Source organism: Furipterus horrens, unplaced genomic scaffold (genome assembly GCF_987537825.1).
Source record: "Furipterus horrens unplaced genomic scaffold, mFurHor1.1.pri manual_scaffold_3, whole genome shotgun sequence".
In the NCBI taxonomy this organism is placed as follows: domain Eukaryota; kingdom Metazoa; phylum Chordata; class Mammalia; order Chiroptera; family Furipteridae; genus Furipterus; species Furipterus horrens.
In genome coordinates this window covers 34,259,994-34,276,676 of record NW_028327173.1, presented here as the reverse complement: position 1 = coordinate 34,276,676, position 16,683 = coordinate 34,259,994, and the positions used below count along the sequence as shown (strand labels likewise).

The 16,683-nt window shown below is 37.7% G+C and overlaps 1 protein-coding gene across 1 annotated transcript in view; it reads left to right on the top strand.

Annotated features, from left to right (window-relative positions):
- The first annotated feature begins 808 nt into the window (after window positions 1-808).
- Window positions 809-16,683, top strand: part of AGBL4 (AGBL carboxypeptidase 4) — a 1,058,495-nt gene continuing 1,042,620 nt past the window's right edge. Inside the window, exon 1 of the mRNA XM_090269428.1 lies at window positions 809-996. Within this exon, the coding sequence (XP_090125554.1) occupies window positions 963-996 (34 nt within the window). The 5' untranslated portion in view covers window positions 809-962. The remainder of the gene's footprint in view (window positions 997-16,683) is intronic.

Here is a 16,683-nt window from a genome sequence, read left to right as displayed (position 1 = left end):
AGTTTCATCTCTATGATCCTGCAGCACTTGGGATACTAGTTAACTTCCATCAAAACCATAATCTCTTTTCCTTTCTGTGTGAACTCTTTGGGGGGGGGGGGCTACCTAGCAAGGTACTTGTTTAAAAAATTAAGTGCCCAGTAACACTGGTAGGAATGTGAAGTAGTGAACTTAGGAAATCATTTTTCATTCCACAAACATTTACTGAACACTTTTGTCACAGCACTACGCTCTTATGGAGTATACAAAGATGAAGAGACCGATCCCAGATATCAGGGGAGCTCGCCATCAATGGAGGGAAAGAGAAGTAGGTACCGTAATGCATAACACACCGTAAGTGTTAGGACAGTGATGCACGGAGACGTTGGGCCTCTGCGTGTTTGGGGTGGGGGGGACACAGAATTGTTCATTCTCAGGGCATTTCAGTTGCAGACTTGTTACCCAGCTCCTCCACCAGGCCAGGCACACGGTGGGTCGGGGTGGAGAATCGTTGGGAAATCAAGAAGCCTATCCTCAAGCTTGCCAACTTAAGTAGTAACCACAGAAAAGCCAGCCTATCCGGCGTGGTCAGCACGAGAACCCCCGTCGGTGGCAGGAGAATGCCGTCCCAGCAAATCTGGTCCTTGTGCCCCAGAAGCGGCGGAGCATGCTCAGTTGCCAGGACAAGGCTGCCCGGTTGCAGGGAAGAACCACTGCGGAGTCCCAGCGCTTTAGGCGCCTGGGCACCCCCCACCCCGGGGCTCGCGCTGAGGAGGCGGGGCCTTGGACGATAGCAACATCCCTTCCTCCCGGACCGCCCCCCCCGGCACGCGCCCTTCGCCCGCGCTTCGGCTGCCCGTTGCCCTGGCAACTGTCACGCCGCGTCTTCCGCAGGGAGCTCCTGCCGGCCTGCAGATCGTATAGCCCGCTCCCCACTGCCCCGCGATTTTCTCGTGGGCTCTGAGGCGGAGGAATCACAAAAAATGGCGGAGCGGAGCCAGACGGCGCCTGAGGCAGGTCTGTGGGGGCGTTCGACCAGGGGAAGAGCTGAGGCAGCACGGGTGTGTAGGGACAGGGGACTTGAACATGGCCTTGCTCCTGAGGAGGCGCTTCTGGGTGTTTGCGCGTTGGCGCTATGACCTCGGGGTCAGGGGTCAAGTGAGGTGCATCCCTCTTGAGTGGCGGGCAGGGACCTCGGAGTCCCGGTGGCAGAGGGGTGTGTGGGGGAGTGTGACACTGCTGAGTGAACATGGGACCCCAGGGAGGACACAGGACTCCAATCCTGAGGGACACCCTTCATGAGGGGCTGATCACAGGGGTAGGCTGCGTCATGGAGAGGATATACATGATCCTGTGGGAACATGAGGAGGGGGCTCCCTAAAAGGGCATTGTTTGGGGGAGAGGGGCTCTAATTCTGAGGAGGCAGGTCTATTTAAGAGAAGTTTTACTTTAATATCAGGCAGTGCTATGGAAGGAGGATATACACCGAGTATTTGTTTTTTGAGGTGATCTGGTGCCTTAGGCTCACTCCTGGTCACAGAGGAAGTATACAACTCCTTAAATGGGTCCTTAAAAGGACAAGAGGCTTGAGGGAACACCCAGAGCTCCAGTCCTTCAAAACCCTACCAAAGGAGGCTGGAGCCTGAGTGTGAAAGTATGTGGGATCAGTGAGCTTGAAGGTCATTCAGGATCAAAGGGTTGCATATCCGCATATCTGTGGATGGAAGATAGTCTTTAAGAGGCAAGAAGACTGACAGGAAGGGAGACCCAGGATCATCTTCCTTAGGTGACCTGCTTGTGGGTATGGCTGGGCTTGGAGAGATAGTGACCTGAGTGTCTTACAGGATTATAGAAGACAGTAAGGGGTTTTACAGTCCTGCATATGTGGAAAGAGGTTTGTCCCTAAAAGGGGCTGGGGACAGAAGAACTGGAGCCTTAATACAAGTAATATATCTGTGTGTGTGTGTGTGTGTGTGTGTGTGTGTGTGTGTTGAAGAGCAATGGCTTGTGGATATGTGTGGTGGTGGGTGATGAAAGTGACATAATCTTGTATATGTGTCCTGATTAGGTATTTTGGTTACATGATTGACCTACTCGAATTATCCAGTCCTTGGGGGTTGGAGAGGGAGGTGGTGGTTATGGTAAGACCTTACAGTGACTAGAACTGGAAACTCTATGAAGCCATCAAGAATGATTGAAGACCTGCGTGGCTTCTCTTATTTTCATGGCATCTTTTTTTCTTCCAATAAGTAGTTAGTTCCTCTACTCATTTCATAGTTGAAGCTCTCTCACAACTTAAACATGATTATTCCTTTATTTATTCATCCACCTACAAATATTTATTGAGAGCCAACTATATTCAAGGAAACAAGTTAGGCACTGGAAACTCCCTGCTTGTGATTCTCTTTTCTTGTTCTCCCCTCCCTCCCATAAATCTACTGTCTTCAAATATATTATTTAATCTACTTACTATTTTTATTGCTTATTGCATGTCTTTTTTCCACTAGAATGTAAGATTCATGAAAGCAAGGGTCTTTGTTATGCTTGTCAATCCCACATGTCCAAAACTGTACCTTGTGTAGAGTCGTCGTCGGCAGCCGTCCGTCTTGAGAGACGATGGTGTAGCTTCTTAAGTGTCTATCTGCACCGCCGAGAATGGTTGTGCAGTCCGACTCAGGAGTGACACGGTATCTGTCTCCTCCCGTGTTGAATCGACATCTTACGATGACGCTGGAGTGTCCTCTCCAGTGAAGCTGAAGCTACAGAGCCTCAAGAGACGATGGTGTAGCTTCTTAAGAGTCTATCTGCACCGCCGAGAATGGCTGTGCAGTCCGACTCGGGAGTGACACGGTATCTGTCTCCTCCCGTGTTGAATCGACATCTTGCGATGACGCTGGAGTGTCCTCTCCAGTGAAGCTGAAGCTACAGAGCCTGGGCAGGGTGATATGGAGGGTCTGCTGTTGCCCATGCAGCAGACCCCCCCTCTCTTCGCAGCTGAAGGGTCCAAGGGAAAGACGGAGTCAATACAGCTTGGCTTCAGGTGCGCCGCAGGAGTTGCCGGTGTTGACTACAACATCAAACCGCCTTAGGGACTCCGGCTCCGGATTTTCTGTCGGGGTTTACTCCCTTAGCCTTTCCCCTGAAGAGGTATGCCGCAAGGCAGTGGAGGTTTTTTGGAATCAGAGTTTTCCTTCTCTGATGTGCCCTGACTGGAAGATCGAACCAGCGACACTTAGCTTGCAGGCCGACGCTCAATCCACTGAGCCAAACCAGCCAGGGCTTCTTGTGTAGAGTAGGTTATAAAGTATTATTAAATGATAACTGAATGACCTCATACTGTCTAGAGTCTTAAGAAGCTTTCTCTGATGAAGTGATATTTTAGCTGAGATATAATCATGACTGAATAAATGAAGAGAAGGGCAAAGAGTGATCTAGGAGAGGAAAATCATGTGCAAAGGTGCAAAGGTAGGGGGAAATATGATGTGTTGTGTTTAAGGATCTAAAGGGAGACAGGTGTGGCTGAAAGCAGGGCAATAGGAGGGGAAAAAAGGAAAACTGAAGCAGATCTTGCAGGGTCTTGCAAGCTATGATACAAATTTTGGTCACAAGTCCCAAGAATAATGGGAAGCCATTGACAGCTTTTAAGTGGGAGCATGACATGATTAGAATCATTACAAAAAAATAACTGGCTGCATGTGGAGAGTACAGAAGATATAAGAGACTTGTTAGAAGGTAACGGTGGAGATGGAGAGAAGGAATTGATAAATATCTAAGAGATAAAATTCATAGAACTTCATGAAAAAATGGAGATGAGGGAGAAGGAAGTATGAAGGCATATTTCTAATTTTCTAATTTGTGCCTCTGCATAGTAGGTGGTGCTATTGCAGAGACTAGGCAGCACTGGAAGGGATCTTGGCTAGGTTTAAGAGTAAAGATCACGAGTTTGATTTTGGATATATGGAGTCTGAGGTATCTTTGAGATATCCAAATAAGTGGAGAGATTGACAAGGCAGGTAAATTAACAAGAAAAGTCTGAGCTGCCATAGAGATAATTACTGAAGGCACAGTGTGGATGAAATTCCTGAGAGGAAGAGTTAAGAGTGTGGGGAGAAGAGACCTGGGATGAAATTTTGGGTAGCTACAATATTTCAGTGCCTTCCAAAGAAACTGGAAAGGTACAACTAGAGAGATAAGAGGACAACCAGAAGAATATTTCAAGATGAATGGCATATTCAATAGATTGAATGCTACTCAGTGATATAAAAAGGATGACTGAAACACTAGATTCAGCAATAGATTTAGCATCGTTCCTAACCTGGATGAGAGAAACTTGATCAAGGCAGAAGAAGCCAAACCATTTAACTTTTGAATCACTATTAACTGGCTCAATTCTTGTCTCTCAATTCAGATTCCCAAGAGAGAGAATCTGATTGACACACATCATCTTTTCCCATTAGATCATGTCATACATAGATCACAAGCTAGTGTTGGGTTGACTACCTTTGGATTAGGAGTCCAGCTATTGCTGGCTGGAGTCATCTGGTACAGAATATGTCCATCAGGTGATTTTTCATCTTAATGGCATTAGCTAACGTTTATGAAGTTGTTTATTACGTGCCCAACATTGTACTAAGTGCTTTATATGTCTTAATCTACTTCAGCATTATAACTACTCTCTAAGGTAGTATCTCTAATTAATATGTGAGGAAGTTTTGGCACAGAGAATTTAAGCAACTTGCTTAAGATCTGCAAATAATTAGTGTGAGATGGTAGTTTTTTGGTTATTTTAGCATCATCCAGATTTATTATTTGGCTTTCTGTTTGTATTGCAACATACAACATACTGAAGAAATAACAACCATGATGAAAATTCTTGCTCTATAGGAAAGATTCTAAGTTAAGCATACATTAGCAAAGGTGAAATAGAAAAGAACTGGGGCTCAGATTCTTGTTTAAATTCTGCTTCTGTGACTTAATTGATATGGACCTTGGATTCAAATATTCTGATCAGTTTCTTCATCTGTGAAATGAAGATGATTTCTTGTAGGATGGTTGTGAATCATAGCGATAATATACCTGAAGAGGCCGATAAATGATATTTCCCTGAAGTTTGAATATAAAATAACTCAGGTGTATTACATATACAAGCAAGCTTAATTTAAAAAAAATTATTATTATTTTTACCCTCACCTGAGGACATGCTTATTGATTTTAGAGAGGGGGAAGGGAGGGAGAGTTGACTCCCGCATGTGCCCTGACCAGTCATTGAATCCATGACATTTTGGTTTCCAGGACGATTTTCCAACCAACTGAACCACACCAGCCAGGGCCAAAAGCAAGCTTTAAACAGACAGTAATAAATATTATAGATTCTTTTTCATTTTTCTTCATTGGTATAATTGATAAGAAAGGCAGACACCAAGTTCTGGAGAATGTAGAATTGTATGAACTGTCTTCATGGAACATGTCTTATATAAGATGGATCTTGAGGAATTTCTTGAAGGAGTGATAGATCTGTAAGAAGGTCAGATTTGCAAAGAGAAGTTCTTTTAAATACTGTACTTTAAAATCAGGACATGAATGTTAGAATTTTTCTCCCTCTCAAACAGTGCGATTGTTAATAATAAAAAAGAAAGCTTATAGTTAACTAAATACAGGAATATTAGTCTCAGGCTAGATGACAGCTGCTTCAGTTTCTCAGGTTCTTATTTCTCCTGTCCAACTGTCACAAAAAAGCTTTTGTTTGGATTACCTGGCAAGATAATTTGTTTTCCTCTATTGCTGTTTGTTACTTTTGTGGAGACCCATATAGCCTAGAAATGTTAGAATGGTGCAGTCTGTTAAAATGGCCTGTACCTTTGCTCACTTTCTTTTTGAAAGAAATGAATTTTTAAAAATAAACAACTTTATGTATCTGAAGTCATCCATAGGCAGAATATTGAAATTTTATAAAGCCTTAATCATGAGAATAATGTTTTCTATCTTTTGTTAGTAGTTGGGGAAAATAGGTAAGCCTTTTTGGCTTTAGTTTTCTTATTTGTAAATTGGTGATAGTACCACTTTTCTGGTGAGAATTAGAGATAAGGTATGGGAAGTGTTTAATGTCTTAAACCCCAAACAAAAGGTAGCTTAACCTGTGTACACCAGTGATTTTTAACGCTTTCATCTCATGGCACACATAAACTAATTACTAAAATGCTGCAGCACACCCCAAAAATGTATTTTTTGCTGATCTGGCAAAAAATAGGCATACCATATTTTTCGCTCCATAAGATGCACTTTTTCCCCCCCAAAAGTGGGGGGAAATTGTCTGTGCATCTTATGGAGTGAATATTGCATCACAGACCGTAATGTGCATTACCTGACCTGTCAGTGGTGGAGACAGCTGTTAGAAGCGGAAGCAGTGGGCCCATGTGAAACCCCTGGGGATGCCTAAATGTTCCACTTTACTGCTGAATCTCAGGGTGTCTGGTCAGTATGGAGAAAGCAAAGAAAGCGATATCAGTGATTGTGAGCAACTGAGCTTCATAAATTCTGACACTAGCGATGATGAGTTCTTGGGGTTCCTAGAAAACTAGAAGAGTACCTGAACCTTAAAGTCTCTCCTCATTTATTAATGATGGCGATGATGGTTCTTAATACTGCTATTGACTGCTGTTCACTTTACATGGTTGAAATATTATTCTGTTATATTTTATTAAATATTTTAGTACACAATTTGGTTCAGAATATTTTTTTCAAAGGTTTTATTTATTTATTTTTAAAGAGAGGGGAAGGGAGGGAGAAGGAGAGGGAGAGAAACATCCCTGTGTGGTTGCCTCTCGCACACCCCCAACTGGGGGACCGTCGCTGGCAACCCAGGCATGTGCCCTGACTGGGAATCGAACCTGTGACCCTTTGGTTCTCAGGCTGGCACTCAACCCACTAAGCCACATCAGCCAGGGATACAAAATATTTTTTTGTATGTTTGTTTTCCTCCTCTAAGCGTAGGTGTGTCTTATGGTCAGAGGCATCTTATAGTGTGAAAAATACAGTAATTTTGATTCATTCATACCGGATGACCATTGTTATGTTGGCTGTTGCCATTTTTTAATTTGACAATCTAAGGGAAAAGAGGTCAGTGCCTCTGACTGAATAGTCAGGTATTGCATGTTTTAAAAATTCTCGTGACACACCTGTTGAAAATTGCTGGTGTATATGTGTGAGTGTCTGTGTGTCTGTCTCAGTCTGTGGGTGTATGTATGCGTTTTCCTACAGGCTTGGTAGTAAAATCACTATTAAAAGAAGAGGAAATCCAAGTCTCTAATCCCTTATTTGATAATATGAAAATGTAATAGTCTTGGCTGCAAATGTATTTCAGAATTCAGACTTTTTTAATTAAAGATAGGTAATACAAATATGTATTGTTGATTACATAGTACCCCCAATGGGGTATGGGAGAGTGCCCTGTAATCAAACACATTAGTATCACATTCACACTATTTGATAAAAAGTTATAAATAGCTTTACATCAATTTAGGTTCAATTTTGCTGACAAATTAGTTTTATCACCAGAGTTATGAAAAATATTACTCTTTTTAGAGATTTAGGGATTCTGGAATTATGGAAAAGAGAATGTGAATTTATATAATTTTATCTCCATTACAAAATATTTTTAAAACTTCAATTTATTTTTTGCCTCCTTTATATCTTCTGTAACATCAGTGACCATAGCTTTATTAAAAATTACAAAACTATTGGGACAGAAATGCCTTTGTTTCTATGAACATCATGTGCTTATTTCTTCTAAGGAGCTCTAATAATTTCTGTATTTCTGAGCACTATGAATGGCATATTTGTCTTCAGTTTCAGTATCTTGGCTCAGTGTCATTTTCAATGAGAGATACTAGAGAACTATATGCATTAAGGAGGTCAGAAGGATGTCAATATTTTGTATACATTGTCTTAAAGTCACAGCTTTGTCTTTGAGTCATTAGAGCAGCACAGTCTTACATGAGTTTCAGAACATTTTTATTAATTGTTAAATTTTAGTAATGGAGTACGTATTAATTTTAGTATTGATTTAAGAAAAATTTTATTCATAGTTGGATTTTCTTTGATTGTAAAAATTACTGCAAGTGAGAGAACTTGCAGTAATTCATTTATGGCGTTCAGTATATGGGAATATGATAATTTTTTACTATTTATATTTTCCATTTACTTAATGGGATTTGTAAAAGAGATTTCTCTTTTTTTCAAACTCCAAAGAAAGATGTTTTTATTTGTCATGTATTTTTGAGAACTGTTGATTGTGAACATTTGAGTCTAAACAGCCTTGCAAAATAATTGTCTTGCATGTCAACTGAAGGAAAACAAAACAAATAAACATGAAAAGACTCCTAGATTTGTATATAGGATTCAAAACTTTTATATAGGATTGGAAATTCTTAAAGAAGGGTCTAGTCAAGGAACTAGTAAAAATGACCCATGGACATGGACAACTAAATGGGGATTGACTGTGGGAAAGGGGGGAGGTGGACAGGGCAGGGGAGAGCAGAGGGGGTAAAATGGAACAACTGTAATAGAACAACAATAAAAAAAGAAATATAAAAAAGAAAGACATGTTTTCTATTGTCTTCTGAAAGTGTCACAGTTTTTCTTTACATTTATGTTTTGAATCTAATCAGAATTAATTTTGTGTATGAATTTAGATGATCATTAAATAGTCCATTTTTTCCAACTGATATGCAAGGCCAGTTCTATAATAAATCAAGTTTCCATAAACAAAAACAAAAACAAAAATAACATTCAACAAGGTTACGGAAATATCTCTGAGTTTTGGTGGAAGGGGATTGGAAAAGTTCTGCTATCAGTTATACTTTGCTTGCCTTTTTTCAGGAGTCTTAGAAGTCACTAATTATTATATATTAATCTCTGTGTCATGGCTTTGTAGAAGAAATCACTATGTTGTAGATTGTGTTATTCATTTAAAAATTATTTATTCAAAAATATATAATGAATATCAGCCATGTATCAGGCATTGTGCAAAACTGATAATTTGGAAATGTATTAGACAAAGTCTGCCTTCACGGAGCTCCCATCTTAATGGAGGAAGAATAGAGTTAGAAACAGAAAATTACCATACAGGCATTGATAGAGTGGTATAGAGAATTCTGAGACCAGAGGATGGTTCCCTGACATTCTGAGGGTGGTGGTGGTAGCAGCAGTTCAGTAAAGCTTCTTAGAGGAAGGACACTATGAGTCTTGAATGATAAGAAGGAATTAGCCTGGTGAAGCAGGGAGACTAGGAGTAGGGAAGAGGAATGGAGGGCAGAGAGAGCTATGCACTGGGTAGTCGTGTGGTGAGAGAATAGAGCTTATTCAGGACATTGCTAGTATTGCTCATTTACTAACAGAACTAAAGACTATATATATTCCTTGCCCCCCTCCCCCATTTTTTCTTAAACATTTCTGGGGTCATAGATCCCTTTGAATATGTGATGAAATGACAATGAATTCTTTCTCATGAAAATGCATGCTATGTGTGGACACAGAATTTTGAATATAATTTCAGAAGATAATGTCTATGTACAGAAACCCAGGTTAAGAAATCCTCTACTTGTCCTGACTGGTATGGCTCAGTAGGTTGGGCATCTTCTCGTAAACTGAAAGGTAGCAGGTTTGATTCCTAATCAGGGCACATACCTAGGTTGTGGGTTCAGTTCCTGGTAGGCGCGCCTACAAAAGACAACAGATTGATGTTTCTCTCCATCCCTTCCTTTCTCTCTAAAAACAAACAAGCACAAACAAAAAACAAATAAACAAACATGTCCTTGGGTGAGGATAAAAAAAAAAAAAAAAGGAAATGCTCTACTTGTTAGTAATGAGGTTACATTTAAGAATCTGAAATCTTCAAAGTAGAAATGCTTTGTCGGACAGTGATTTAATAGCATCTGTATGTACTAAAGCAGGTCCAAAGGAAATTCTGGCTCCTAAGATTTATTGTATACTTTTATTTCCTTTGTAGCTTACTTTGTTTTCTTTCTTTCATTTTGCTCCACAATAGACCTGAAGAAAGAATCCAAGTTTACAGAGATAGGTTCAAGATTGTAAATTAATTAGTCTAGGCTTATGTGACTAGAAAGCTGGTCTTTCTGATTCCAAAGCCCGTTCTTTCCATTCTTCCCATTCTTGCTCCCCTGTAAGTAGAAAAGACATGCATAACATCACATACAGTAAGGGAAGTGTGATTTTTATCTTTATATGGGATGTTAGGGGTTAAGTGATTTGTGCAGGGTCACAAAACTAGCAACAAGAGCCAGAACTGTAACCTAAATTTCTTGATTCAATTCAATAAATAATAATGAATGCCCTAAAATGGAGAGAGATAAATAATCAGCTATTATAGTAATGACCTTTAAAAATAAAGTTAGTTATTTCAGTAAGCCAGTCTTTTGCTATTTGTATTGTACCTCTTTTTTTTTAGTCACTTTACACATATTTGGTTTAATTCTCATGAAATTCCTGCAAAGGGGATATAATTATTGCAGTTTTATGTCTGAGAAAATTGGGGTTCAGAATAATAAGTGATGTAGTTAAGGTTATACAACCCATAAGTACTAGAATTGGAACTATAACCCAAGTCTATCTGGCTACAAGTCCATACATCAGTCCTATCAAGGACTACTCCACTCTGCCTCCTGGCTTTATTTTCTACATATAAGATCTTGTTAATGATAGGAGGGAATGGCACACAGTAGAACTTAAAATAACACCAATTTTCTTACTTAGAAGAAAAGTTAAAACATAGTTTAATTTTCAGACAAATGTATTAAAAAATGCTCATTTGTTTATAATTACTCTAATCATGGGGTTAATGAAGATTCTCATCTTAGACAACTCTATTTACTGCACAGTAGGCATTTGGTAACTATTTGTGGGCCAAATGAATGAAACATTTTTTATCCATAAATTTTAGGTTTAATATTTGAACTTAGGTTATTGGAAGCTGAGGATGTTGACACAGATGAAAGGGAAAAATGGAGAAACTTTTGATATTTTACAAACAAAATTTCCTAATTGAATATAATACAAACAGATTGGTAAACTGGTGACAGAACAAGCTAATTTAAATCCTCATTTGGAGGTGTCTGTTTCTTTAGGCAATGTGACACAGTAAATGAGGCATGGGTTTTGGAATTAAACAGATTGGGTTTAAGATTCCAGCTTTACCTAACACTTACTGTGTAATAGTGCTTTTCTAAGCCTCAGTTTTATTCATCTTTAAAATGGTGCTACTAATCCTTTACTCAATAGAGTTGTGAGAGTACATATAATTTACATGGTAGAGTAGAAATTATAATTTCATTTGATTAATTAATACCCTTTATTCCCTGACACATGCAGCTTCATATATATGTAAAGAGCCTCTCTGATCATGTAGCTACCCCAGGTACCAGAAGAAAGCAACTTTATAAATGTGTTTGGTTGGGACATGTGTCCTAGTGTCACAAATACATTAAGTACTTAAAATAATTTTAATTAAAATTGGAAACATTATACAAAGCAGTAAGATCCTAACTTCCTATCCTGCTAATGCCATTGCCGTAGTGCCGCCACAAGAATAGCAATAATTATGGGAAATGCTAGTAAAATTTTTGCAGTCTGATAAAATGCTTTTAACTATTCTATAAAAGACTGAAAGGCTTTATCTCAGTTTAGGTTTATGTATCTGTATTCTGGGGTCTTTGATTTGAAACTTAGCATCACTCATAGAACTGGATAAAGAATCTAGTGGTTTAATGAAGCGGGGTGGATAATTTTTACTCTTCTTCTCTGAAGAGACTGGATCTTTTAATTTAATATAAAAGTAGTCTAGGATTCAACTTTGTAAAAGCAAATTTTTCCTATATTTTGAGGAGGGAATTATGACCTAATTTATTCTTTTTATTTCTAGAAGCTGATTTAATAAGGTCCTAAAAAAAGATGAATTTTTCTTTTCTTCCTTCTTTTTTTTTTCATCAACATTTGCCAGAGTTAGAACTATTTTTAAGTTTTGTTACACTGATTATATCTTTTCTGTCACTGGCAGATTCTTACATTGTGACTAGATCAGTAGTTTTTTAATTGACTGAATTTCTTCAATTAAGGAACTCATAGATATTGATGTTTTGTATATATTTTTTCATTACATTCTGAAGTGTTATGTTCTGAGACAATGGGTGTTGTAACTAATTAGTGAGCCAGATTAGCCTTGGGATCAGACTGTTTTTGGGGGGAAAAGGAAGGAGGGAGAAATAGTTCCTTATCATTTGTGCATCTTGACTTTCAAAGTTGTTTGAATTTGGCAAAAAGTTGTTCTCAGTAAACTTTACATTGAAGTGCATGTCATACTGATGAAATGGAAGTAAAGTTTTCTTCAGATACCTAATTTTAATGCCATTTCTCATTATGTTATTAAAAGTTGCCAGCCACACTTGAAAATACACTGCTTCCCCACTTAAAACTGTAAGAATGGGTTTTCTTGTTATTAGAATGACAAAAGCATCCTTATCTTGTGGATATCTGCTCTGAACAGTTTATACTTTGAAAGTTAAAAGTTTCAGTAAAATTGGTTTTCAAAAAGTGAGTTAAGTATTGTCAGGAGAATAGATAAATTCCTTTGCTTCTGTTCTAGCAAGCTAAATGTTCTTATACTACTGATTTTAAGTTTTTCAAGCTCTTTATCTTTTTATTTCTAGCTTTCTTGATTTTTCTGCTACAGGCTTTTCTATCCTTTCATTGCTATGGTTAAGTAGAAGAGATTGACCTATAAACTAACCCTAGATCTTTGGTTCCTTCTCCCTTCTATTTTAAAAAAGTTCATTCTCTCCTTTTTTATTACTTGGGTATTATCTGTCTGGCAGGCCAATAGAAATCTCTGGTTCATAAGTATTTCAGGTCTAAAGTGGATGTGCTGCTTACTCTTGCCAACTGATTTGAAAAAATAGACTAGGAAATGTAATTTAAAAAATAAGTATATGGAATGCCTAAAAATCAAGTTTAACTTTTAAATACCTCAGAGTTTTAAAAATGATAAATAGTGGTTTAAAATCTATTTTTTATTCTTATTAGTTTTCTAAATTTAAGAAAACGGCTTCTGATGAAAAGTAAAGCAATCCTTGGATGCATCAGGGAATCACCACATTTCTTAATTCTGAGGCCATCTTTATTTTTGCCTTCCAAGTTTTTATTAGTCATTTAAAAAATACAAATAGTTACTTGGATTTTAAATAAAGATAATTATTTCAAGCTGTTCAAGCTTTATTTGAACCATACTTATCACCTTGTTACTTATATTCAAGTTATTTTGTGTACAGCTTTCTTAATTTTGCACACTTCCCCTTACAAGTTTATAAGCAAATTTTTATCAGGCACAAGGCAATATTGGGTGAGTAGGATATCTAACTGGACTTGTGAGCAGAACCTCCCATTTCCTTCCACATTGGATTCCTTGGGTCTTAGGAATGTAACTTTAATTCTTATTTTTAAATTATAATAAGATTTTAAAATGTTAAATTAGGCTCCCATGTAGAACATAGGAGCATAAGAAACTTCAGGCTCTTACCTTCCTGTAATGGATACCCTGTTAATCAAAATGCGTTAGCATTAAGGTGAAAGGCCTCTGGTGCTCTCTTCTGCCCCTTACAGTCCTTCGCAGTTAATTTCTCTGTGGACAGCTTCTATGACCCTGAGTCAGAACTAGGACAGACTTTAGGGCTCACATAAATGGGACTGACTTAGGGGTATTGTGTCTTTTGATAGACTGGTTATAGTATATACCAAAGATAAAAACCATTTATATTTGGTTCATTTGATTTACCTGCTCAAACTGAAGTGTGTGATCATTCTTTCCAATTATGCCAGAGACTAATTTAGTGGAGTCTTGTTTTGGGATGAGAGAGAATGAATGACAACTGCCCACAAAGAACTCACCTTTAATAAATTATTAATCCAACAGGAACATTAGAGACAGTGAATCAGGTGAAGCCTTTTTTGTCTCATCTCGATGGCTATCAACAAAATGATTTCTTTCTATCAGGAAATAGCTGGAATACATCTCCCTTCGTTACACCATGTCATAATGAATTTTTCTTAGACCAGTGGCTGCAAACTGGCAGGACGGGGTAGATCAAGTTATCAGATATATTATGTTGGGCTTAGGAAATATATAAACTAGGAATTAAATAAATTAGATTGATAGTAAATTATTTAAAAATAGGAAGATATGACATGAAGGAATGAATTTCTGCCTTCTCTAGAAAATTCAGGAGACTTGGCAAAACTGACTGTGTTGATGGATGTTCACTATTGGCTGAAGCTCAGTAGAGGGCAAAGGCTTTTCTGGTATGACCTAGTCAGACCATTCACTATTTTCTCTTTAATTCCTTGTTCTCAGTCTGCTTCACTCATTTGGTGTTATCTGCAGAGCTCATAAATTTTGCACTCCTATTTTATTTTTATTTATTTATTTTTAAAGATTATATTTATTTATTTTTAGAGAGAGGGGAAGGAAGAGAGAAAGAGAGGAAGAGAAACATCAATGTGTGGTTGCCTCTCACATGCCCCCAATTGAGGACCTCGCCTGCATCCCAGGCATGTGCCCTGACTGGGAATTGAACTGGTGATCCTTTGGTTCACAGACAAGAGCTCAATCCACTGAGCCACACCAGGCAGGGCTTTGCATCCCCTGTTTTAGACCATTGTTGTGACTGTACAGAGGTGGGAAAAAGTTAAGTTTACAATTGTGAGTGGGCGAAATACAGAATTTACTATATTATTATTAATTATTGTTACTTTTCATATGAACAACTGTGAACCTACATTTGCCTACCCCTGTATATATATATATTCTTACTTATAATATATAAATATATAAAATATACATATATTTTCTTTCTGGCAGGCTAAGTTGAAAAAAAAAACCCAGCAGAGAGGTAAGTTTATATTCTCTTTCTTCTACTTTCATGGAAGGCAGTCTTCTAGAATATCAGATTTTATCTCAGGGCCTTATAAACCTTATAGGGTCAGCATATTTATAAAGCTACTACAGTTGACACTTGAACAATGTGAAGATTAGGGGTGCCAACCCCTGCTCAGTTGAAAATCCATGTATAACTTTTGACTATATTTTTTGAAAAAAAAATACATGTAATTGGACCCACCCAGTTCAGAAGCCACAATATAAACTATAAGTAAGTTGTATTATGTGACTAGTTCTTAGTGCCATTTAAAATAACCTTTATATTATGGAAAATTTAAACATACACAGAAAAATAGAAATGATGGTATAAGAACTTCTAAGTACCCACCATCCAGCTTCAACAATTATCAACGATGCTCATCTTTCTTACTCTTCTTTCCCAAGGACTATTTTGAAGCACATCACAGGTATGCAAGTTAATCTATAAATTTTTCAATATGTACCTCTAAAAGACATATGTAGTTTATATATATATATATATTTAATACTATATAACATGCACACACACATATACGATCATACCAAATATATATGTGTGTGTATATATATATATATATATAAAATCATACCAAATAACAATAATTGCTTACCATCAAATATCCAGTTAGTTTTTATATTTGTTTATTTTATCATCATCTTTTTTTTCCCTTTGCAATTTTTTTTGTTTGAAGAAAGCAGATTGTTTTCCTGGATTTTGCTGGTTGCTTTTCCATGGTATAGTAAAATACATTCTTCTGTTTCTATAATTCCTATAAACAATTGGGTATATCTAGAAGCTTGATGAGATTTGGGCTTCTTTCTTTTTCCCCCCTAAGACTGTTTCAAAAGTAGTTTTATGTATTCCTATTGAGGGATATAATATCTGATTTTCTCTGTTTTTGTGATGTTATCAGCCATTAAGCAATATACATGATTCAGGTTTAAATAATAATAATTCAAAATAAGAACAGAGTTGCCATAAAAAAGGTGTCATAGCTGAACTCTAGGAACTTAAAAGGGAAAAAAGTAATTTAGAACTATACTGATGAGGGGAAAATTTATGGTAAGAGTGGTGCTTAAGATCTTGAAGAATGAGAATGACGATGATAAAAGGATGTGACATATTAGCTAGTTTAGATTAAGTTATACAGGGATACTGAATGATGCAAAAATCCCAGGGGTTAACAACAACAAAGACTTGTTTCTTGTTTTCAGTACATGTCCACACTGTGAGTCAGTAGTAGTTTTGTTTCATATATTTATGTCAGAATCTAGGCTGATGGAGTAGCTTCTATCTGGAAGAGAAGGAAAAGACCATATTGGAACCAAACAACCGTTCTTATTAAAGCTTCTGGTTGGAAATGGCACATGTCACTTCTGCTCACAATTCTGTTCAGTCTTATAGATTGACAGAGTGGGATGTATAATCTTTCCATAGGTCAAGGCAGCAAGTATTTTAAAGAATACTACACCCTATTCCAGGAAAGACTATTATGGTTGAGGAGGAAAAGGGTATTCTGGATAGGAAGAGGCATAGATGCGTGTAGCGTATTTGGGAGTAAGAAGACCCACTTTTCAGGAGTAGAGTAGGTATAAGTAGAATATAAAAAATAGGTCTGGGTAGAAGCGTAGAGACTTATCGAATCTACAGAGGGAGGGTACAGTAAAGTTTAAATTCCAAACTTATATTCAGCGAACCTCTTCTATTGAAGGCTAGACTTTGA